Source organism: Centropristis striata, chromosome 11 (genome assembly GCF_030273125.1).
Source record: "Centropristis striata isolate RG_2023a ecotype Rhode Island chromosome 11, C.striata_1.0, whole genome shotgun sequence".
Taxonomy (NCBI): Eukaryota; Metazoa; Chordata; class Actinopteri; order Perciformes; family Serranidae; genus Centropristis; species Centropristis striata.
This window is the reverse complement of record NC_081527.1, coordinates 14,880,482-14,906,349: the sequence shown is the minus strand read 5'-3', so window position 1 is coordinate 14,906,349 and position 25,868 is coordinate 14,880,482. Positions and strand designations below refer to the sequence as shown.

Below are 25,868 nucleotides of genomic sequence, written 5' to 3'. Positions count from 1 at the left end.
TTAAGTGCCATCTTAATCATTTCACAGGAGGCAGAGAAGAGAGTCTATTGAGCAGAATGAAAGTTCAAGATCGATATTCAGCAGAGGACTGCCATCTACTGACTGATATGTGATATAAACTTACAGCTCTCAGAAGCTGTACAAACCCACTGTAGACACTAGGGAGCGGTGTTGTTACACCTTACTGCTCCTGAAATGCAGCATCAGCATATAACATTACTGTTCTGATATCTGAGAGAAAATACAAAGGTACAGTTTTACATGAGTGACTCTGAAACTTAAACCTTTTAGTCAAGTCCCCCCCCCCCCCCAAAAAAAGAAAGAAGATAATTTATGTCCTTGTCTGACCCTGACTTTTATATCATCTCATCATCTTCCTGTCTCTCTTCCATGTCTGCAGTTACCGAGGACGACAGCAGAAAGCAGCAGGTTACTAATAAAATGTTGAAGACATAAACATCACTGGTTGACAGTAACTAAAAAAGACAGGTTTTACTGATGAGCTCACATACAGTCATGGAAAAAAAATATTAGACCACCCTTGTTTACTTCAATTTCTTGTTCATTTTAATGCCTGGTACAACTAAAGGTACATTTGTTTGGACAAATATAATGATAACAAAAAAATCTCATAAGAGTTTAATTTAAGAGCTGGTATCTAGCCATTTTCCATGGTTTTCTTGATAATGATTTTGGTTATTATCAAGAAAACCATGGAAAATGGCTAGATATCAGCTCTTAAATTAAACTCTTATGAGCTATTTTTGTTGTTATCATTATATTGGTCCAAACAAATGTAAATTAAATTAAAGAAAACAAGGTTGGTGTAATATTTTTTTCCATGACTGTATATCTGACTTTTCTCTTAGTCACACTGCTTTTAATAGCTCAGACTGAAAATGAGGACATGCAGTGGAACAAAGTACCAGAGGACATCACTTTAATAGCAATCAATTTTCTACATACAGTCCTTAACAAATGTATTAGACCACTGGTTTGTGCCACAGCTGTCCTAAATTAACAGCATTAATAATTACCAAAATTATTTTGATCTTTCTGTGATGGTAAATACACCAGTGTGTAGACGCTCTTTAACCGAAATTATATTTTAAATGCTAAAGTGTAATTATTATTGTTATCCATGAATTTCCAAATTTTCCTTTTTTTAAAAATTTTTTTTAAAAATAGTAAAGTACATTATTATTTCTTCATTAAGATGTCAAATTATAGTAATTTACTTGAGTTCCTGAACAGAAAAATTAGTTTTAGTGGTTAAATGTTAATGATTAATTTCTGACTTCTCAGAGATCATTTGGGTATAAAAAGGTGAGTTTCAGTTTGTTATTTGCCAAATGAAAAACAATAACATTAAAAAAAAAAAAAGCTTTTGAAAGGTTGCTAAAATATTTATGTTTTCTGGTTTTTATGACAGGTGGTCTTATACATTATACACCGTATATGTTTTTACATTTTTGTTGGTTTTTTCCACTTGTGTCTGTTTGTTTCTGGTTCATTTTTGCAAATATTTTTGTTGAGGCACCAACAGCACCAAGTCTCTCCAATGCTGATACTTTATAACACCTATGTATATGCTTTTTTCTACTTAATCTACTCCTCTGTAGCTGCTTCTTTTGCTCTTAATCAGTGTTGGAAGAAGTTTTCACAACCTTGACCTGAGAAGATGTTGCAGTACCGCAATGGAAAATAGACTGCTGAACATTCTGCACTCAAACTTTCTGCAAGTTAAGGTGAACAAGTATTAAAACAAAATGTTCCAAAAGTTATTATAGTTTTAAAGTACTATTTACATAATAATGGATTGGATTTTTAAGCTTGTGATATTAATGGTTCAGATTATATGGCGTCAATATGACGCCATAAGATTAAGTCAGGGTTGACTGTCACAAAACAAGCTGACACTGTATGTTATTCTACCACAGAGGACATTCAATTTACTGAGATCTGTCAGTCTAAAACGAGAGACTGACTCTTGCTTCTCATGTGTTCTTAATTCAGCCTAAACTCAGTTACATCCATGTACAGGACTTTTTTTTAGCATGGTCCCTGACTGGCATTCATTTATCATTTTGTCTCAGCCCATAAGGCCAGAGATATACTTGCTGTTTACTACGTGTTACCCTGTGCATCCCTGTGTGTCCTGTGTCTGTTTGGAGCGTTGGTTGTGCATTAGTGTATACATTAATGCTGACCTCTCTCAAGATGCAATACACACTTTAATGGTAGTGACAGTGTAGGAGCAATACTAACCATGTTCACAATGTGCTTGATTTATGATCCTGCATATTATCTACGATGACGCTGGTGTCACTTTTTCTGCTGTGATTTCCGATATTCCAACATAGCAAAGACAATTTAAAAACTTTTAACTAGTATCTTTGAATATATTAACTTCCTGCAGTGTTGCCATGTTTTTTATTTACACCCTGCAAATCCGGTATTTTTACGGTCTGACTTCTGTTCTGCGCCCTCTAGTGGAAACCCCCAATAACACGTGTTGTACAGTGAGTATGTTATAGGCCTATGCATTGCTTTCCAAAACGCAGCCTGATGTGTGCGCAAATTATGGTTAAACAGCAAACATATCTCCGTATGATAAGAAAATGATATGACCATCTGCGTTTCCTATCCTTTAGGACTTCGCATTGTAATGGGGCAAACTTTTTTTTGTAGTTTATGACACGATGTGCTTAAAATATATATTTCTTTCTTTCATCTATTGAGAGAGTCAATGAACAATGATAATAATAGCAATAATAATACATTTATTTATGAAGTGCTTTTTAAAACAAGTGCTTTACATACCAATTAACCATTAATAAAATATGACGATTAATACACCAAATGGTAATAAAACAACAGTAAAATCAATAGAATGTGTGTAATAGTGAGTGTTTAAAAGTGACTTGTAAGAAGATTAACAAAAGTGCTGCAGACACATAATTGTACTCATACAGATGTACCAATTTTTGTGTTTCAGAAAACTTCTTGCATTTTTTAAAAACATTTTTTTACTGCTTTCAGACAAAACAAAAATACCCTGACTTTTTAAATCTAGTTTACTATAATTAAATTAATAATTATTTAATGATATATATATATATACATATATATATATATATATATATATATATATATATAAGCTTATTACAAAAATGTAATCCCTTATTACAAAATGTACCATTATTATCATTATTATTATTTTTGTTGTTGTTATGGTTATGATGATGATGATTATTATAATTAGATCATTATTACTATAATAATAATAAATTAATTATTATGATATAAATATTATTATTAGGGAGCTATTATTGGTGTCTTCAAATCGGCCAATGCTACAAATAAGAAAAACTGTGTAGAATCTTTTTTTTTTCTCTCACTGAATTTGTTCATTGAAACAGTCTGGGAGGACTGAGTCAGAAGCCATCCTGCCTGTTAACTCCACCTCGGTCTGTGATACATTGTGGTGACTCCTGTCAGGACTGAATAGACTGGGTGGGTGGATCGCGCATGCGCATTACGCCTTATCCTCCTATCAGTGCCGCAGGAAAAGCGCAGAGAAGACGCCGCGGCGAGATAGAGGGAGGGAGAGAGGAAAACAGTTAGAAAAGAGAAAGAAGAACAACATGGACACAAACAGCGTGTTGGGTTGATGTGTGAAAGTGTCCGCTGGTGCTGGACTGTGTCTGTCCTCCTCTGCCGCACAGCTGCTCCGTTATGTCGGACAACCTGAGGGGACTAATGTCAGAGAATGGAGGAAATCTGGAGAAATCCTGCTGCTAAACTGCGCTGTGTGGTCAGGGTTTAAGGATAACCACTGAGATCTAACTGAGGATGGTGCCCGTGTAGCCGAGCAGCGCCCCTGCAACTCGTCGTGCTCTCCAACAAGAAGGCCACGCTCAAAGTTTTTTCCATTTTTTTTTTTCAGGAGAAGGGGAAATTTTGCTGCATTGAATTCCTCTGGACGGGATGTCATCCGCAGTCAGGAGGAGTTCCTCTGGCTGACTGATCGCCCAGCTGCAGTATAGCGGGATCCCGACAGAGAGAAGATGGGAGATGCGGCAGACGACAGGGGGATGAGACGGACCTTCATCGTCCCTGCCATCAAGAGCTTCGATCACTACGACTTCACCAGGGCCAAGATATCATGCAGCCTGACGTGGCTGGTGGCCAAGGCTTTCGGCTCGGGTAGGTGGCGCCTCTTAATCGTTCGCATCTTTGGATTAAATTAGTGCAAAACACCGAGAAGATAATCATCTAACATGTGTGATAATGTGGACTGATGTCGTGCTGGACCAGGGGGACTATTTTGTAAACAACAGCCAGTAATCAGACACTCATTGTCAGACAAACCCAGCTAAACTACTTAAATGTTTCTTCCTTGTTATTGTAAAAGAACTGTATAATTTCCTCTCTTTCTATCCTATAAAAAAGGTTTGTCCTAATCATGCTGTAAAAATGCCCCACTAGAAGTGAAGTCCTGCATTGACAATATTAGGCTACTTGAATAAAAGTAAATAAAATCAGGAAAATGTACTTCAAGTATAAAAAGTTAAAACAGTCAGAAAAAAATCTCCTGTAACTCTTTTTTTTTTTTAAATCATGGATTATTCTGCTGAATAAAATGAAAATAGTATGATAGTACAATATTTTTTCCAACCAACCCCACTCAAAACAATAATAAAAATATTGATTCAATTAATTAATAAAAGCAGCAAATCTTTACATTTATGAAGCTCAAACCATAAAACTTTTTAATATGAAAAATGGCTCAAAAAATTAAAAATAGTAGCCAGTTAAGTGCCAATTGTCAAATCAGTGGACTAATTGATTAATCAACTATAATTGCTTCAGCTTTACAAAACATTCTATTTTATAAACTCCTTATGTTTTGTATGCAAAAATCTTAATTTCTAAAGTAACTAAAGCTGTCATATAAGTGTAGTGGAGTAAAGAAAGTACATATTTACTTCTGAGATGTAGTGGAGAAAAGGTATAAAGTAGCATAAAATGGAAATACATTTCACCACTGAAGATATAATGACATAAGTCATATTCATCCATGTCGTGAGTAATATCAAACTTTATGGTATTTTAGGCTTAATGGGCACTTTTGTCATTTTGTTTACATTGTTTACAGTCCTCTCTAGGAGGAGGTCATAGGTCAAAGCCACTGCATCCCTTTCTGTGTCACAGTATCTTGATCTAACCTGTCGCTGACCAAATGCTAATTATTCCCCACTGCAGAGCGGAGGCTAAACGTATTAAGTAACACTCTGACTGCAGATCTTTACTGTTTGATGACTGATCAACAGATACAGAGACTCGAAGTCTGTGTTGTAACTTGAGTCAAATATGCAATTGAATGCAATTTGAGGCAAACACAATAGACACAAACTTCCATCCACATGAATAAAAACAATCTAAAAATACTAAATGTTCTAATGTAAGAACTGGCCGTCATCACGTCATGTCAACAAATGGAAAAAGTTCAAATGCACTGGTCATTCTGTGCACACACAGTAACTGTCTCTTCTACTGCAGCTTTTTTTTTTTTTTTTTTTTAACTTTAATGGCTTCTGTAATGAAACCAGACTTCCTTTTATTTCTTTCACTAGCAGCCAATCTAAATGTTCTAAAATATCTGATCATATTGTTGAATAATGGTCATAACACTCTCCTTAATCCCAAAGTGATGGCTTAAAATTGCTAGTGTTGTCCCACCACCAGTTCAGAACCCAAAGATATTCAGTTTACTATCACATTAGATTATTATATGTTTGTATAAAGTTTTGAGGGCAGAGAGAGCCAGGACAGATGCTTCTCATAACCTTCACATCACAAATCCCCGCAAAGGAGAAGCTAGACATTCAGTATATTTGGTATATATTTTATAAATGACTGAAGCCGTTTATCTTTTTCTCTATAAAATGTCAGAATAAAGAGAATAATGCTCATCACACTTAAAGTGTCTTTTTTTGTCTGATCAGAAGTCCAAAACCTAAAGATATTCAGTGTACTGCCACAGAAAACAAAGAAAAACAGCAAATATTTATAACTGAGAAACTGGAATTAGGGAATGTTCAGCCCCAATCTTGATTTAACTGATTCAAAATAGTTGCCAATGAAGTTCATGTTGATGAGCTAATTGTTTCAGCTCTACTAGACTCACCTACTTGTACAGTATACCAGCTCACACGCAGTCGAATGTTGTGTTTTGCTTTCATTCACAGTAACACTGGTGATGTTTTCTCGATGTGTGTGTCAGTAATTCTCCCTACGTGACTACATGTATGCGAGCTCTGGCCTGTCTCCTGTCCTCAGTGTGGTCTGGCGGCCGCCCCTCATAAAGACTGAGTAATTCCAGCCCAGCTCTGAGGTTTACTCCAGCTCCTAATGAATGCTTTTAACGGCTGCTCCTGCGTGTACAGTACTCCGAGTCTCCGCCACACAGACAGACAAACTTAGAGAGAGATAGATCAAGAGATAGACCTCTGAATCACTCCCATTGATCCGACGCTGAGCGCCAAATAGAGCCGCACGTGACTCACGAGAGTGTGAAATGTTCACAAGGTAGCGGACAGCAACATGTCTTAGTAGACCTGCAGCTATTAGCTTGCTGCTGCCGCCTGCTTCTTTCCCATCCCTCCAGTGACACAGTTTCAGCTCCCAGCACCGCAGAGAACTGTGGCCCAATTCATAACCAGTCCTCAGAGCCTTGTTTGGCCTAGTTTGGACGGATGAGCGATGGTTTGAATGTGATGGAGCTCAAATGTAGCAACTTTCTCATCATCAGCTGAGAGTTTGTACCGAAACTTCAGAGAGATGGATTTGCATTGTGACCAGATATGCATAGTGTGCAGAAAGCAAGGAATTATCCATGTGACACGTGAATGTGTGTTAAATATTGAGTTTTTACTTTGACTCATAAGAAGATTAAAACAGTGCTGCATACACATCTTTTTTCTTATACTGATGTGCCATTTTTTTTTGTTTCAGACACTTCTGGCATTTAAAAAAAAAAGTTTTACTGCTTTCAAACAAAACAAAAATACCCTGAAATCTAGCTCTCTCTAGTCAAATTATATATATATATATATAATTATTATTTTTTAGCTTCCAAAGTTTTCATTGGAAAAACTATAAGATATGTGTATTCATGACTATTCTTCCTTATTACAAAATGTACCTTTTTTTTTTTCTTACTGAATTTCAATCAATTTCAATTTCTGGTTGCACAAGTAGTTTGTCCTGGAACTTCAGAGAGCTGGATTTGCATTGTGACCACATATGCATAGTGTGCAGTAGAAAGCAAGGAAATATCCATGTGACACTTTTCAAAACAAATGGATTTACAGTAAGAAGACACTCAATTAAGTGCAGAACCCCAAAAAGAAGCAAAGAAAACAGATGGCTTTTAAGATGCTTTGCAGAGATGTGGACTGATGGTCTGATAATACTGAAGAAAAACACATTTGTGCATGTGGAGGTTTGTGAGTGGGTGTGTAATGAATGTCAGAGCACAGCTTTACTGTCTACACACTTCTGTCCTGACGTATTTCCATGTTGGCATCAGATGAGCAAAGGACCAACAAAGATGGTCTCAGATTTTAACAACAGTGCTTAAGTGCTACTCTAATGTATTCACATATCATTAAAGGTCCCCACAAAATGTTTTAAGTCATATAAAAGGAGTTAAAATAACGTATTAAATGCACAGTATGTTATTATCTGCCTCTAGGGTTCTCTTAATCAAAACAATAACAATGATGGAGTTTGGTGATATTGTAAAACAGTGTGGGATCATGGGAGTTGTTGTCTTCACCACTATTACCGTCTTTACAGTCAGCCTGTTTCTCTGATAACTTAAGATCCAGATGTCCGATGACTAAAATCCTTCCACCAGTTGAAATATATACAGTCATGGGAAAAAATTATTAGACCACCATTGTTTTCTTTAGTTTATTGTTCATTTTAATGCCTGGTACAACTAAAGGTAAATTTGTTTGGACAAATATAATGATAACAACAAAAATAGCTCATGAGAGTTTAATTTAAGAGCTGATATCTTGCCATTTTCCATGGTTTTCTTGATAGTAACCAAAATCATTATCAGGAAAACCATGTAAAATGGCAAGATATCAGCTCTTAAATTAAACTCTCATCAGCTATTTTTGTTGTTATCATTATATTTGTCCAAACAAATGTACCTTTAGTTATACCAGGCATTAAGACTAACAAGAAATTGAAGAAAGAGGTTGATGTAATCATTTTTTCCATGACTGTAGGTTAAAAAAAAAAACAGCCAAGACCCGAGAATATAAAAATGTGGTTTAAAACTGGATAAAAGGTTAATTTATGACGACCACACTCCTGACGCATGTGGAGAAGTGATATGACCAGGGATGGGAACCGAGAACTGGTTCCAGTTGAGAACAAGCTCAAATCATCCAATGCATCGGAATCGAATGCCTCCGAGCTTAATAATTCCTTTCATCAATGCCAGCATGTTTTTCTTGACATCCAGCTCATGCATCTACATCGCTGGAAACTTGTGACAAGAAGGAGTCATGGTGGAGAGGAAGAAATGGTCCAAAACCTGGCTTCCTTGACAGACAGACAGTCTGTTTCTACACTCCAGGACTTAGTTTTTCCACAGAGAAAATTTCTCAGGAATCATTAAAGGAATTAATAAAGAATCGGACCGAAAAACAGAATCGGTAATGGCATTGGTATCAGTAAAAAAGCGCCATTGACATACAACACAAGTCTCTTAATTTTGTGGAGAAAGTTACATATTGTACTGTTTAAACATTGTTAGAATTACAACTTCTTCCTCTCGTAATGAAAAACCCAGAATTTGAGAATATGAAAATTCAGTTTAAAAGTTTAACTGCAGGACACAAGATGCCTCCTACGTCCCTGTGTGTGTTTGTGCGTGTGCTGGAGGTTGTTATTGTTGTTGTTGTTGTTGCATATTGAACCACGTGTTAAATGAGCAGAGAAAAACTTTACCCCTTCAGCGAATGAATTTGACAACAGTTTTCTACTTTTAAACTCAGTCTGCACTCAGTGAAGCTCAAACATATAAGTGACATAACTGTAAGCCAAACACATGTTTGATTGGAGGACGGCTTAAAGAATCAATGCATTGATTTTTATAAAGCTCTCTTGGGACTAATGTAGCTGGTGGTTACTGGTCACTCACTGTCGGGCGTTTGTTTACCACAGCGTTGTTTCAGCTGCACTTAACAGCAATATGTGGTTATAATTTGAGTATTTAATAAAATCTGAATGTAGAGTTTATAGCACATTTTCAGCTGCAGCACAGACACCCAGATTATTCTGGCTGGCCCGGCTGTATCACTCAGCCACAGTGATGTAACCAGCGTCACCAAAGGTCACCAATACTAACTGTTCAGTCAGATCATTCAGAACCAGCCATTGGATGGCTGGATGTGCAAGTTTTCGACTAGATTATCACTCAGAAAACATGACCATGTAGAACCAAGAGAGTATTCTCTCCAGCCGTGGTAGATTGGATCCTGCTTTGTGATCAGTAAAATCAGATGCTGTTGTGATTGGCTGAATGAAAACATGCATTCTCTTACTCTGAAGTGAAAGGACTTTCAGGTTTTTGATCATCTAACAGCTGTGCAGTTATTCTTCATGACTTTGTGCTCTGTGTTTCATATGTTATGCTGCTTTGGAATGACAAACTGGCTCGTGCTTTCCACTAACACATACCATGTTGTGAAAGAACAAAAACCATATTGGTTATCCAGTACATTGATGAGTTTTCCACCATGTGTCATGTAGCAAAATGCTATGAGAGATAACGGTAACCTATCCATCCTTTAGCTCAGTGGGCAGAAAGGGTTCTTCATTCAGTGACTCTTTTTTTGGCCGAGCAGGCGGCTGTTTTCAGAAGAAAAAAAAATCAAAAAACCAACTGTACACTACCTGCTCAGCACCAAATTACAGCTAGACACGGTTCACAGCTGGCCAGCGAATACAGTAAATCGTTTACAAGCTAATGGGCTACATATTTATCTATCTTTTATCTCCAAAAACAGTCAATCAATGTCATGTAAAACCATTGTATTTTATATGTAGGATTTTCCAGTGTACATAAAAAAAGTTTAACATGCATTTTTTATTATAATGAAAAACGAGTGAATTATCCTCATTGAACTATGATCTGTGAGAAGTAAAGAACTCCATTCCACTAAACATTGATTGAAATGGTTAGTAATGGAGTTATTAATTAAATATAAATAATGTATTGTTTATTTTTTTAGTTTCTGACACTTTTCGAAATATAACATGCCCTGGGTCAAAATGACCCACAAACGTTATTATTGTTCCTGAGCAGTTGCCATTCCCGCAAGTTTGGTGTTCTCCTTTCGCTATGTAGCCAAGATGGTGGCCATTGAATTGTCCAGTGTTCCACACTCAACATTTTTCCATTATTATTACATTAACCCTTGCATTTCGCCATAATTGTCAGTATGAACACACGTATACACTCAAAATAGCACGTATAAGTTCGTAAAAATGTGACAATTCAATATCTTAAAAGGTGATAATATGTCAGTGTTCATCCAATTGGCCCCAAAGAAATCACCTGTAGCTAGTTTAATGTATTTTTCTTATTGTATAGTTAATCAGGTGATATTATTTTAAATGTACAGTGTACCAACACCATATACAGACAACATATAAACCAATGAGCTGATAATCTGATCTCTGTTAAACCTCATTACCAGTTGGCAGCACAAGCTGAATTTGTTTTTCTAACAGAGCAGTTAGCCTGCAGAGATAAACACTGCTGACCGTGACGTTGTGTATGCTGAGCTGTGATCCCGGGGGTCTCCAGGGGAGCCGTCTTCTCCATGCCTGGACTTCCTGTGGCAGCTACTTCCTGTCTGTTTCCTCTTTGATGGCCAACACAAAGAAGAGGGTTTTTACTTGACGAGGCAGATTTTCATTGACTCTAGAAAAACCTGCTCTCTATTCTATTGTAGCCTTGTGTTATTTTATACGCTTGAAAGGATTTTGTTAACCTGAAAGTTTAAAGGTCATCCCATTGAACATTTTCAAATGTAAACTACCATTATCTGAAAAGAAAGCTTCTTTCTGATAGGATTTTCTCTTCCAAGAGTCTACTTTAACTAACCGTTTCTAACAAAAGAACCATAATTACTTCTCACAAATGTCACTTCAGTTACCAAATTTGTATTTCAGAGGCTTCTTTAAGTATAGCTCCATTAATCAGCTTTATAGACATTCTGACAAAAGTGGGATTGATTGTGACTTAAACACAGGAGTGCTTATTATAAAGTAGATGTTGATGTGGTTTAACATCTGCCTGCTGCTTTAAATATCTCTTTTCATCACCCGGTCGGTGCTGGGGCATGGGAGGGCTGCTCTAACCACAGTCACTGGAAAACTGCCGATGTTTGATCACAAGCTCAATGGATTTTGAGCTTTAAATATTTGATTTGTTATGTTGTTTTGTTGAGCTCATTTGCCTGCATACAGTGATGTTATTTCTGAAGAGCAGAGAGCTGTGCCTTTAAGATAGATTCCTTTAGTGTCCTTTGTTTTGTTCAATGTGATTCAGAGGCAGGCAGAGAGGAAATGACCCCACACACCAGGAATACACACTCATACTGGAGAACGCAGGGTTATAAAAGTGTGTCGCCACAAACACACACACACACACAAGGGTCTAGTCTGACTAAAGTGATGAGGTAGAGTATATATGTTATTCAATGACAGATTGATGACTGGTATAGTATAAGTTTGAGTCACAACATGTGGTTAACAACAAGAAGTACAGTGAAGAAAAAGCAAGTTCTGGAAGTGTAGCTGTGTGTGTGTGTGTGTGTGTGTGTGTGTGTGTGTGTGTGTGTGTGTGTGCGTGTGCGTGTGTTGTACTTGTACTTCCTACATAGTTAGGACCATTACACGTTTTAAACCAACTGAGTGAGGACATATAAAGAAGTTAGGACATTTTTCCCAGTTCTCAGTTCTTCAAAGGACTGTTTGTAGGTTAATACTTTGTTTTAAGGTTTCCAAGGTTTAAGTTAGGGTTCATGTAAGGGTCCCCACAAAGGTAGAAGAACAAGAATGTGTGTGTGTGTCTAGCTATTTCTTCAAATCAGATTTACTATGTGAGCTAATAGGATTAAAGAGTACTCAATGCTTTGTAACATACACTTCCACGTTCACGTTCACACACACACGTACACAGACACACACATGTATACACACACACACACACACACACTGTGGCTTTGTGCTCACAAGATGTCCCATGTGTATCTTCAGACAGATCAGCACCAACAAACACACATGATGTTGGTTTGCTTATCATAGTAAAGATGAAAAACGTTCACCACTACCTGACCTTATGTCTTAGACCTACTCATTTTTTTGTTATTTTAAATTTCTCTTAAAAACAACCTTTTTTTTACTACTTAAATTCATTTAAACTAAAATACATTGCTGTGCATGTCTATATACATTTTAGTTGATTATCATGTTTTAATTTCACTTTTTATTTTTGCATTCTGTTTTTTTACTGCTGCTGTGAAGCACTCCATTACTATGTTTTAAAATGTGCTTCCAAATAAGGTTTATTATTATTATTTCTCTCAATGTTTTCATGATGGAAATATACTTTTCACTGATGTTCTAGAGGTTTTTGTGGTGTAAACCATCTTTTCTGTGTGTGTGTGTGTGTGTGTGTGTGTGTAACTGTATGTCTGCAACAAGCTTGAAGCAGGTTGTGGACACAGAGGCGAGGCTCTGAGCTACAATGTAGGAAAGCCATAGCAACAACAACAAAGGCAGTAAAATATAGAAAAAAATGGGAGCATTTTTTTATTGCCTGCATGCCTTTAGTTACTGCTTCGATGGTGGTGCCTTTGCAGCGGAGGAGCTGGAGAACAGAAGGTGCTTATTGATCAAAATCCGCTCTAACCCAAATTTCCTCTCTCTGCTCAGATGCCGTACCAGAGGAGCTGGTGGAGCCTTTATACAGGGACCAGTACAACCAGGAGCACCTGAAGCCTCCGGTGGCCTGCCTGCTCCAGTCCGCAGAGCTTTACTGCCGGGCGGGAAGCCTGATACTCCGAAGTGACGCTGTCAAACCTTTACTGGGACACAACGCTGTCATCCAGGCTCTGGCCCAGAAAGGCCTGTACGTCACTGACCAGGATCGACTGGTCACTGAGAGAGATCTGACCAGCACGCCGATACACATGGTGAGTGGAGAGGATGTTGACTTTAAACGTATGCAACTATTTATATGCACTTTTGCTGTCTGTACTGTACATGTTCACTCTTACAAATGCAAGAAACCATGGTGATATGAAGTGCGAAATGTGATCACTGAATTTAGATCTCAATCTGTTCATTTGCAAATTCATACAGTATGGTTATATGGAATATGCTGCAGCTCAGGATTTATTGTCTATAAAATGTAAAAAACTAGAGATTTCCCAGTGGCCAATAGTTATGTCTTCAAATTGCCTGATTTGATGAACACAATCCAAACCCAAAACCCAAAACACAGCATATAGTTTACGAGGATATAAAGCAGAGAAAAACAAAGCAGCAGATCGACACATGCTTGATAAATTACCCTAATCGTTATTAATTCATCTTTCCATGTTAACAATGGAGTCAACTGTGTGCTTTTCTGTGTTTTCCCCTCATGAGAAATAAGTGAGTTATATGATAGTGTGTTTGTGTGTACGGCTCCATGTGTCTGACTGTTAGACATGTCCTCCAAGATTTGTCCTGTTGAGAGAAAAACAACCGCTAATGACGGGTTTCCTATAGCAACCCATTACTCACTGTTCGCTCTCTGTGCCATTAGACAGCTCAGGGCAAACATGCCTCAGAGATGTTCTGGTAGTATGTTGTCAGTAATGTGTGCAGCTTTGGATGGAAGAACATATTAAGGCTGCATTGTACAATTTTATCCGTTATTGATTAGCCCTAATCTGAAAATCCATTATTTTTTATTTATGGATTATAGATTTGTCAATTACTGTGTTTCATGTAAGATACTTGCATTAGTGCACTTTCTTTGGCAATGTTTTGATTAAACAAGCAGGGACGTCCCAGGAAAAGACAATGTCTGGCAGCTTATGTTAGCTCAGTTGGTAGAGCGGTCGGTGATCGGAAGGTCGGTGGTTTAATCCCTGACCATGGCAGCATACATGTCATAGTATCCTTTGGCAAGATACTGAACCCCAAATGGCTCCCGATGCTGCATTCATCAGTGTGAGAATGATTTCCCAATGGCACTGTTTAGGGTAGCCTCTGCCACCAGTATGAATATGAGTCTGAAAATAAGTGCAGGTCCATTTACCATGTTGCTCCGAAACCTGCATGTACCATTCAGCATTTATGGCGCTTTACAGATGTGACTGTTACCCATGATGCCATGGGCACTAATACACCCCCATACCATCCACGCTGTCTATTAAACTTTGTGCTGGTAACAATCTAGATGGTCCTTTTGCTCTTTAGGACCATCTATAGGACAGGATGTCCAAAAAACAATTTAAATGTGAACTCGTAAGACCACAGCGAACTTTGCTTCTGTCATCTCAGATGAGCTCAGGCCTAGAGAAGTAGGCAGTGTTTCTGGGTGTTGTTGATATATTACTTTCTGATGCATAATAAAGTCTTAACTTATTGATGAATTGTGTTTACGCAATTTTTCGTTTATGAGTTTTCCCAAGCTCACAATATCCTTTATACACTCATGTTGGTTTTTAATTATGAGGGACTGAAGGTTATGGGCATTAGCTGTTGGTTTTTGGCCTCACCCCTTATATGTTGCCCCATGTATTATACAGATATTATGTCTCCAGATTCCCTGAATCTGAATGATGTCATGGATTGTATATGATGAAATAAATCCCTAAATTACTTGCTTAAATGTGTGTTGAGAAACATTGTCCTTAAACAGTTTTTGAAAAAGTGGTGAACTTTGCCCCTTTAATACCCAATCATAATACTATCATCTTTTACCAATTGACCTCCATGAAGATTTTGTACGGTTTTCAACTGAATATTTATCAATGCAGAAAAAGCAAAATGTTGCACTGTTGTTTTATTTACATTTTACACGGCGTCCCAGCTTTTTTTGGAATTGGGGTTTTTAGATTCTGTCTCCCAAAGCTCCATTAATGGTGTTTTACTCATGGAGGAAGCATGAAACTGTGTGGCAGCAGATCCAGACACACTGCTACCACACGCATGGCTGGAGACCGGGCACTTTTGCTGACGCCAAAAGGTGTCTGCATTGCAGTGCACTCTCTCTCTCCTCCCTCCCTCCTCCTCCTGCTCTCACTCTGTCTCTCTGTCTGTCTTACTGTTTCTTTCCTCAACTCCACATTTCTCCATCTCTCTTTTCCTGACAAAGTCTCTTATTTTTTTATCCTTTCCTAGCTGTACCTCTGTGTCATTCATACTCTTATCTAGGGATTAAATGAGACCAGGACATTGTTATCTCCTGAATATTTAATTGAAGCTTAATCATATTTCACCAAGCCTGCCACTGCCTACACATTTACTCACTCTCAAGTTGTAGCCAGTATTTTATTTGCCCTCTGCTTGTGTTCTCCTTTTTTCTTTTTTTTCTTTTTACAGCTATTTCAAAGTCACTAGTCAAGGACATTTTTATGTTTACGGTTGGTTGTGCTCACTACATCACTCATTGATTGAGGAAGTCATGAAGGTGAGAATAAATGGCGGCAATTAGGTGCAGCGCTTAATGATCCCATGTCCTATCTCATCTATAAAAGTGCACATGCATGTCTATATATCTCTCTCTTTGTCTCTGTGATTGTGTGTGCATGGCAGGGGATTTAGTGCACAGTTTTAGTGACAGCGTTAAGTAGACAAACAGTGCCAATACAGCCCATCAACTCCCTAAGACTGTTGACCTTCATTTGTGTAACGCACATTAATCTGTCCATCCTTATTGGTGCTCTGTGCTCCTCTGAATTCATTGTAATTGGTTTTGCAAAGTAGAGCCTGTCTGTGTATCTGTGGACTCAGCAGGATCATTTCAGTCAAAAGTGGAGGCTTTTCATTTTGGGTTATGGTATATCTGCAGAGAAAATGATGACCTCATGGTTTTCCAAATACTGTGCAACAGAAGAATAACTCATGTCAGGGAGGAGGAGGAGGAGGAGGAGGAGGAGGTGCGTGGCAGTCTGTCAGAGGGCGAATGGATATAGAGAGAGAAGGAGGGAACAAGGGGGAAGATGGAGTTTAGGGGCTGCCATTTGGCTGCAATCCACGAGGAAGCAGGAAAGTAGAGCAAGAAGAAGAGAGGAAAGGCTGGATGTGGAAGTCTACAAGATTGGAAAGAGGGATAAGAGCTGTGGAAAAGAGGGGAGGAAAGATAGGAAGGAGAGGAGAGGAAAGGGAAAGGTATTGCCTTTTTGGCGGGCGGGACGACATGTGTGTGCCAGGGAATGAGTGGAAAAGGCCTACTGTTAATATCGCCATCTGGAAAGAGGGGAGAGGAGGGGACAAAAAGGAGGCGACAGGGGAGGAGGAGGAGGAGGAGGAGGAGGAGGAGGAGGAGAGCGGAGTACATGGAGAGAGCAGGGAGGGCTGAGGAGAGGAGAGGAGGAAGACGTGATGTGCACTACTGCAGCAGTTTGGAGGGTGGGGTCTCTGTGAGTCTAAGCACGTCTGGTGAACAAATGAGAACGACCCCCCCAACACACACACACACACAATACACACACAATACACACACATGCACATACACACCTCCAAAGAGCTGTCAGACCTCCAGCAGTGTGCAGAAGACCTGTGTGTCCTTGTCCAGCTTTACTTTCCTGTTCTCCCAGACTTTTTTTTTCAGTCTCGCACACCCTCTGAGACCTCTAAAGCGTTAAAACGCTAAGACGAGAAAGTGACGGAGGACAGGGAGCCGTAGCTGTAATTGAATTTTCCTGCAGAGGGGCGTGTACCCTCAACTAAAAGCCTCCTGCCGAATAGTGCTGAGAGATTTGGAGGATTTTGTGGATGTGTGTGTGAGAAAGATAGCGAGAGCAGTCATTATTTTTAGTGGCAGTTTGTACAAACAGTACACACACTATAACATCTCAATGGAGGCAGACATGAAGTTGTAAAGTTGTACAATAAAAACAGTGGTGTTGCTCAGATGTAGGTCATTTCTGAGTGTGTACCTGCATTAAACAGACACTCGTGATGTGTGAGGAGAAAGAGGTTACTTTGATTATCTGTTTGCTCAGCTGTATTGTGCTTTCCTATAGATGCCTTTGATCAAGGGCACACACACACACACACTCACACATAACAGTAGTGAGGGTGAATACTGATGCTGCTGATAGAGAGTGTGCATGGGAGCACTGCAGCTCTTTACAGCTCTTTACGACCAGTATCTGCCATTTCCACAGCCTTATAAGGCGTGTCTGTCACCATGAGTGTTTCAGACTTGCTTCTGCACACACACACACACACACACACACACACATGCACACACACACACACACACACCCCAAATGTCCTTTTGAAGGGATAATAGACAGCACATGGCTTTTAAATCCATGCTGTAGTGTCAACAATAGTGTCTTTCTCTTTTTTGTGAGTCTGTAGATGTGTAAGCAGTGGCTCCATATACATGTCTGCCGGCTTCTCTGTCACTCGTGCACACACCCATTTGTACATACACACATCCACAGAAACACATACGTATGTTTAATCTGAATGAAGGCCCTATGATATACGATGAGAAAACTGTGACATAAAGACATCCACACGACACAGTTAGGAACTATAATCTGTTTTTGAAAGAAAAATCTCTAAATATTATGCACACATGTAGATTTAGCATAAAAGTTTTATTTTGGCTTTTGTTAAGACATTTGGATAAAAGTAATAATATAAATAAAACAGAGGTGAGTCTGGGTTTTCCTAATAACTTTAGTGAAGTCTGAACACATATTAGTCAAACCATTACAATCCACTTCTGCTTGATCAACCATCAACTCTCAGCTGCCTGAACAGCGCCGACTAGTTAAAATATCTGATAACAGAAGATCAACATTATTAGCATCACTGTAAACACTAGATATCTGTAAACTAGCTGATAGATTGTAATTCAGTAATATTACAAAACATGTGTAAACAATTATGTTTTAACTTGTGTTTACACAGTTATGTTTATGTCACATAATTTCACTCCTTCACTATTGCAATAAGAAATGTACTGCAAGTTAGGGATCGTATGAAAATGATTGGGAACTGGATAGAGGCTGAACATCATGTTTCACTTTTTAACAGTGTTAGGTTTGTTGTTAGGCTGAAAATAAGTTCTGTGGCAAACAAAAGTTTTTGATAGTTTCACGTTTGTGAATTAGAAGTAAAAAGTGAACAGTAGGCTCTAAACAAACTACACCTCTGTTGCATGACTTTAACAACTCCACCACTAAGCTGCAGATAACATTTAATGTCCGCAACAACTTCTGTAGTCAAATTTAGCTACATGTTTTTTTTTTCAACATCATAAAACCCCACTGACTTCAAGATAACAGAACTTCAAGTGCAAAAATGCTTTCTCATTTCCGGGTTCTAGGACACATTCGTGCAGCACTCACTACCACTCTGTAAGACCCCCCCGTTCCACCAAAAATGTGGTCTACCCTCACCACAGCAAAAAGAAAAAAAACATAATCATTCCCCTTTTTTAACTCCCCTCAATTTTTTGTTTACAGTTTTTTAAAAAATTTACAAAACATAAACTTTTCTGTGATAGTCAAATCTTTACATTCCACCAAACAGACACAAAAAATTAAATGAACGATGTGATTTGTGATTATCATTTATATTCATGTGGCCTCTTCACCCGAGGCTCTGAACACACGCAGCGGCCGCATGCGCACACACCTTCACAAGCTTCTTAGCAAAATTAAAGATTTAGGGGGTTTTATGCAAATGAGTTCAGAAAAGCTTCAATCACAGAAAAAGCTCAGTGGGTTTTCATGAAAATCATGTTTTCTGGATCTCCCGCTCCAGTTTAAGCTGCTTGGCCTGCCTGTCTGTCTGTCTGCCTGTCTGCCTGTCTGCCTGTCTGTCTGTCTGTCTGTCTGTCTGTCTGTCTGTCTGTCTGTCAGTCCAGCTGTCAGCCAGATGGACCAACGCACCTCTGAAGTAGAATGCACGCAATGTCAAATATCTGGCAATATCCTGACGCTGCAGGAATTCAAATCAGTGTCTGTAGACAGTTCAATATCAAGCTCCCATCCGGACATTCCTGTTTACCAAATTAATAAACCGCAGCTGGAGCATTCGGTATAACATACTGTATGTCCACCAGCTTACATCATTATACAGGTCAGCATTGAATCAGTGTCTACAAACATCTGTTCAGCCTACAATAAAGAACCAGTTAATGACATCAGGTGACACATGAATCCAGTTTATGTAAGTATTTTAGCACTTATTTCCATGAGGAGTTTGTTTCTAACAGCTCTGGTACACGCAGTCTGTTTAGACTGGCAGATGATGAGCACTAGCAGCAGTTCGGAGTCGTAGCGCCAGATCGCTTGTTGGCTTCTCGGGGAAACACTCGGTCACACTGGCTGTTACACGAGGCTCTGTGGTTATGAATAGAGGCCTGTGCTTGACAGTACAGGCTGCGGTGTGACGAGTTCTCCCTGCTTGTTTGTGTCTGTTGGATTGAGTCACCTGGATCATGCATGGAGCACCTGACTTTAGGTGTTTGTTCAGTTAGGCTGCACACACACACACATGCACACAGAGCGTAAATGTGTTTGAGTTGACCCGGTGGTGTGACAGGAAGGGGAAGGGGAGGTCCGTTGGTCTGACCGGCCTGGAATGGGATTAGAAAGGCCAGGAGAATGTCAAGCTTTGTGTGCTGTAGGTGTTGATGGCCAGTTAAACCACATTAGGTAATGTGTGCACTATGAAAGTAGTTCAACGTGTACAGACATTTTGGAGTGCTTCAGAGGGGTTGGATAGATTGCTTTCAGAAATTCTCTAAAGATAAACCAGCTGACATCTCAGCAACTTCCTGGTGTCCACAAAACTGCCTCAGTTGTTGAGACATAACTGAATACTACTAATACATACTTTGAAGCATGACAGATGTACAGTGGGAACAGTAACCTACGTTTGCTAGATACTACACATTGAGCAAACAAGAGTGTGTGTGGCACACGCAAGACCCTTTCATTACATAGCAAACACTTCCACAGTGGCTTTATTGAGCTCTGGCTGAAGTTAACAAATAAAAATCCACTTAGAGGTATGAGGTGTAAAAACTTCTCATGAAATCAGGGAGAATTTGTTTCATCACTGATGCTGGTCGTCTAGCGTTCATGGTGCTGTCACTGAACTGCATCATCTTCAATTCAAGAACATCTGGACATCTCTGTTGCATTTTGTCTCTCTCTCTCTCAATCCTCATTCCCTTTAAATTATAACTTTTTTTTTTTCAAAAAGCCAAAAAATGTCCCGCAAAATATCACAGTTTGGCAAAATCTCTGACTATAAACACATCTGTACATACGTAAACAGCTTCCTTGAACTGTGGAGGTGCTAATTTTAAAATACCTGTAATCGAGATGATTGGCAGTTGTTTTGAGGAGAATAATTGTGGAATTGATGTTTTTAGGAAGGGTCCTGCATTTTGTAGTCAGATGATATGATAAACGGAGACTTTTTTTACGGACGGAAAGTAGAAGCAAATTTCACAAATCTAATCCTTACCTGTTTCCACCCGTGCCCCAGGAATTTGTTTTCACAGGAAATTACTTACTTATTATAGTTGTTCAGTGTTTTTCTTGTAGAAACCCTACTTTAAATGTTTAATGCCACAGCAGAGCGCAGCATAAAGACAGTTTTTGCATGCACAAGGGACACTACCTTCACTGTCCTTTGCCTTGTTGAGTGGGATTCTTTCACAATTATTTATTTTGACACACTGCATAATTCATCTCCTGTAAATGCTGTTTCAGATGCCCCATGGACCTGTGCTTTTGTTGAATGAAAACTTATGTTACAGCAGTTGTCGTCAACTTTGTGCTTTAAAAAAAAAACCCACCCAAAAAGTGTTAGTTCACAGTCATGGAAATGTAAAGTTAGGCCTTTAATTGGTCAGTTTGATGCTTTTGGGAAGAAGTGGGAGAGTAACGCTGCTGTGTGTCTCTACAGAGTTCCCACCTGGCGCTCATCGATACTCTGATGATGGCGTACACTGTGGAGATGGTGAGCGTGGAGAGGGTGATGTCCTGCATCAACAGGTACTCCTCTGCTGAACCCTCTCACAGTGACGGACACATCCAGGAGCTGCCTTATGACACAGAGGATGCGATCGCCACCTGGATCAACAAGGTAAGCACAGGAGCACGTCTGTGTGCACACAAACCCACGAGGACATGTGCTTTCTCATTTCAGAAGATAACGAGTGTACACATCCTTGAGCCTTTTACGATGTGACACACAGTTCTTTGTTTTACTCCGGATATAGAAGACACGAGAGGTGCTGGAAAGTGTGTCAGCTCTCCGTTCCTCCACCGCTGGTTCAAAAATCTTTCCAGAAGTGCCAGATGAAAAACTGGCACCAAGCACATATAATCATACCAGAGAGATTACCAAGAGATCACTGACTCAAGCTAACTCATCTGGTCTGCTCAAGCAGGATTGGGGGAGTAAAGTCAGACCTGGACTGGGCTGTCAGCTTTAAGAGGGCACTAGTTAAGTCTCTGTGATTGCATCTTTAATTTATTTCATCATTTTACAGATTATTTAGTCATTTCAACTTGCTATTACTGCCCTTGCAGGATATTTTAAGCGAATATTAACAGTTGTCTCAACATATGAAGTTGATCTAATTCTATTTTGTTTAGAACAATGAAACAAGCCCCAGCATGGTATGAGTTAGTCAATTAAACATACAATGGTCACTGTAATTCACTACTGAAGCAGAGTGTGTGTTTGCTTCCCTCTTTTCCAGCCCAAAGACACAAAGTAATACAAGCAGGATTAATTTACAGATACACACATTAATAACTACAACACAGAGTTGATTGTCTCTCTGTGTAGCTGTAAGACATGGCACGAATGGCTGCAGCAGACTTATGCGACCTTGTGCATCCTCAAGACAGACTCTTACATCACTGTTTGTAAAAAAAAAATGACCTTTGAAGACAGAAAAGTAGCTATCGTAAAAAAAAGGGATAAAAAAGAGAGAAGAATATCTGCTATCATTAGAGTAATCTTTGAAATGCTTTCTACATTGTGCTTGAGTCTGAATCAGCTACATGCTGTATATCAGGTTACAGTGATATTTAGCTTTAGTGGCTAATGGGCAGAGGTAATGGTGAAAAGTTTACTTTGATGTGTGGAGCCTCTTGTTCTCATGTTCACCCCTCCCAACACAGACTCAACATACAGTCCCTCAGTGTGCTTAAAGTGCTTCTCTGAAATCTGACCCTGATCTCTGTCTGTCTGTCTGTCTGTCTCTATGTCTGTCTGTCTGTCTGTCTGTCTGTCTGTCTCTATGTCTGTCTGTCTGTCTGTCTGTCTGTCTGTCTGTCTGTCTGTCTGTCTGTCTGTCTCTATGGCTGTCTGTCTGTCTCTCTGTCTGTCTCTCTGTCTGTCTCTCTGCTGTCTCTCTGTCAAGGTGAATGAACACCTGAGGGACATCCTTATCGAAGAGCAAAAGCTGAGAGAGGCTTCAATCCACGAGTCAAACACCACACACAAAGTAAGAACACACACACACGTGCACACACACACACACACACACACACACACACACACACACACACACACATACACAGTACAAAACTCTTATTCATCGGATTCCCAAATAACATAAAATTAATATTCCAAGTAAAGAGCTATCTTAGCATAGCATAAAGACGCAGAAGCAAGGGGAAATAGCTACTATGCACCCACCAGCATTTCTAAAGTTGACTAATGCCCATTTCACACATGCAGTCTATTCCTGAAATTTCAACAACATTTCCTGCATTGGCTCATGTGTGACCCCCTCAAGACCTAGTAACATTTCAGGGAAAATGCTGGTACGGCTGTGACATTGCAGGGACATGCATGGAAGGTCTACATCTGTCTGACATGACACACTTTAATGTGGAGCCAGAAAATCAATAACAAGACATAGCGGATGTGGATTTGAATTAATACATTTGCATTTGATTCAGGTAGATTAAAAAACAATTCCTAAAATTCGTAAAAAATAACTTTTACACATAACAGAGAAGTTTTGCACATTGACAGATATAGCTTATCTCCCGCCATGTTCTTGAAAATAATAAAAGATGTCTTCTGATGTTTACACATACATACGGTCTTCCTCCATCTACTTCTTCTTCTTCTGTTGAGATTCTTTGGGCTAAGCTAAGTTGGACCACTGTAACCTGTAAGATTTTGCACCTAACAGGGGAAACAGAAGCAAAATTAAAAAAAATTCTTTAATATCATCTAATAGACTTTTGTTTCTTCTCCTATCTGCTTATATTAGATTTTAATTTTTTCCTACTTTTACTCAGTTATTAGCATCTCTGTTTCCATGTGCACACGCAGACACACATGATATGTACATCCACATACTGCACAGTACTCAGAGCTCTGTAAATCAGAGGAACAGATGAGCTCAGTCTCTGACCAGCTGCAGAGAAGAGTTGGCAAGAGTCATGACACCGCTGTTAGAGGAGACAAAGAAATGTGAAACAGAGAGAGGGACAGAGAAGAAAAATGAGAGGGGAAAATGAGAGAGAGGGGAACGGGAGAAAGGACACCAGGGTGGGAGACGTGGAGAGAGACACTCAGGAACTTTGTCAGCTGTAGCAAAAGAGACTCAGTGACAGACAGAGACTGTGTTGTCATCCTGCAGGCCTCGTAGTTATGTAAGGTCCATGTGACACAAGAGTCAGTCTGCCGGGACAAACACACAGCAGTCAGCTACTGTCCTCTTCCACTCGTTTAAACATGGAGCTACAGCACAGTGCCTTATCAGGTCGTGACCTCTGCCTCGGGTCAGTGCTCTGAAACATTGACAAGAGGGGAAGGTTAAAAAATGGAAAAAGAAATATTATCTCACTGTGTGCATTTGTACACAGGCAAATATAGAACAGTGGCAAATGGGAAGGTAAACTTCCTGCAATTCAATACTAAGTCAAAGAGGTAAACACTGATTGAAACTCTGATTGAGCTGAATGTGTAAATACCGTTACTGACATGTAAGCCTGTGTGCTTCTAAGTTATCTTCAGCTAACTGGTGTGCTAACCTTTGTCTTGAGTCAACAAGACTATAAGTCTACTGCATGCTAGCTGCTCAACAGGCTGTTCTGAGACCCAGGGGTGCTTTGAGCTAAATGCTTATGTTAGCATGGAAACATGATCACAGTGACAATGGTGAAATGCCTATGTTTAGAAGAAAATGGCCCAATCCTATATCCCCTACTTGGTTTTACTCCACCATTTAGCGCACAGCCACATCAAGTGGTTATTTTTAAGGATTGAGGGGCAATGGTCATCCAACCCTCCAGATGGAGCAATTTTAGATGTAGTCTTCAAGCACAGTGGTGGCAAAAATAATTTTGCAACGCGGCAGTGAAAAAAAGTTTTTTCCCTGTATTATGTATGAAGTTGTATAAAAAAGTTTTTTTCTGCATTCTCTAATGGTTGACCACAAATGCCAACCTTATGATGGTGCTAGAGATAAAGTCAGGGAATTACCAAAGTAGATAGGCTTCAACCTCTGGCCAACATGAATGTCTCTACAAAATTTCATGGCAATCTAACTAATATGTGTTTAAATATTTCAATCTAGACCAAAGCAGTAGACTGACCAACAGGCCGTAAAGCCACGGGGCAAGCATGGCTGAAAACACGTTATCCCAGATTAAACTGTTTACATACAGCAGGTCGTAAAACTCTCACATCAGCGACTGTGTCTGTGTTCATTCAAATGGAGCTAAATCTCTTCAAAGAGCTGCTGGATGTCAGGAGTGGCTAAATCAGTTTAGAATGAGCTTTTATCTGCTGTGGGAGTTTCTTGGCAAATTTCCCCCTGTTCATTGTTTTGTTTTTATGTCACATACTGAGAGGAATCACTGCATTAGAGCGATTGCTCCGTAAGCTGATAATACACATGGGATATGTGACCGTTCCCACACGAACTCACACAGACACACTCAGGCTTTGTCAAAGGAAACAAGTTGCAACGAGGGAAGAAGAAAGTCTTTTGAAGAGTGAGGACTACGCTGTACACTCAGTGTCAGTCAGCTGCTTTCCTACTGCATGCTCCATCACACAGCCCCTTCTCTGCATTATCAGCTACAACAGAAGTCTATTCACAGAGTAGGACAACCTCAGAGGAGATAATTTCACACACACACACACACACACATACACACACACACACACACACACACACACGCAGATACACACACACACACACACACACATGCCTGTGCAAACACAAACACACACGACAGAATGAGCACAAGACACTTCTCAGTCCTGTCTATTCTGGGACGGTGTGAAAAATCTTTAACTGTGGTCTTATGACTAAATGCTCAGCATTTTTTTGTGTGTGGATACTATGTGAATGTGAGCTTGTAGTTTTGATAAATGCCATCAAGGAGGTTAGGTTTTAGGTCCCATTTTTCATCCGTTCATTAATTTACAATTTATCTCAAAAACATTTTAATGGATTAACGAGAATCATAAAATTATGTGAGATTGCCAAATCTTACCGGAGGACACATTTCTACCATCACACG

General features: G+C 39.3%; 1 protein-coding gene across 2 annotated transcripts in view; it reads left to right on the top strand.

The window, feature by feature from the left end:
* The first annotated feature begins 1,697 nt into the window (after positions 1-1,697).
* camsap2b (calmodulin regulated spectrin-associated protein family, member 2b) overlaps positions 1,698-25,868 on the top strand; it is a 40,554-nt gene continuing 16,383 nt past the window's right edge. Inside the window, exons 1-5 of one of the 2 annotated variants that reach the window (XM_059344072.1) lie at positions 1,698-1,748; positions 3,950-4,209; positions 13,036-13,295; positions 21,268-21,447; positions 22,739-22,822. In XM_059344072.1, coding sequence (XP_059200055.1) covers positions 4,071-4,209; positions 13,036-13,295; positions 21,268-21,447; positions 22,739-22,822 — 663 coding nt within the window. In that variant the 5' untranslated portion in view covers positions 1,698-1,748; positions 3,950-4,070. Of the gene's footprint in view, positions 1,749-3,586; positions 4,210-13,035; positions 13,296-21,267; positions 21,448-22,738; positions 22,823-25,868 lie in introns of those variants that run through there. The other variant, XM_059344073.1, reaches the window with a different exon arrangement.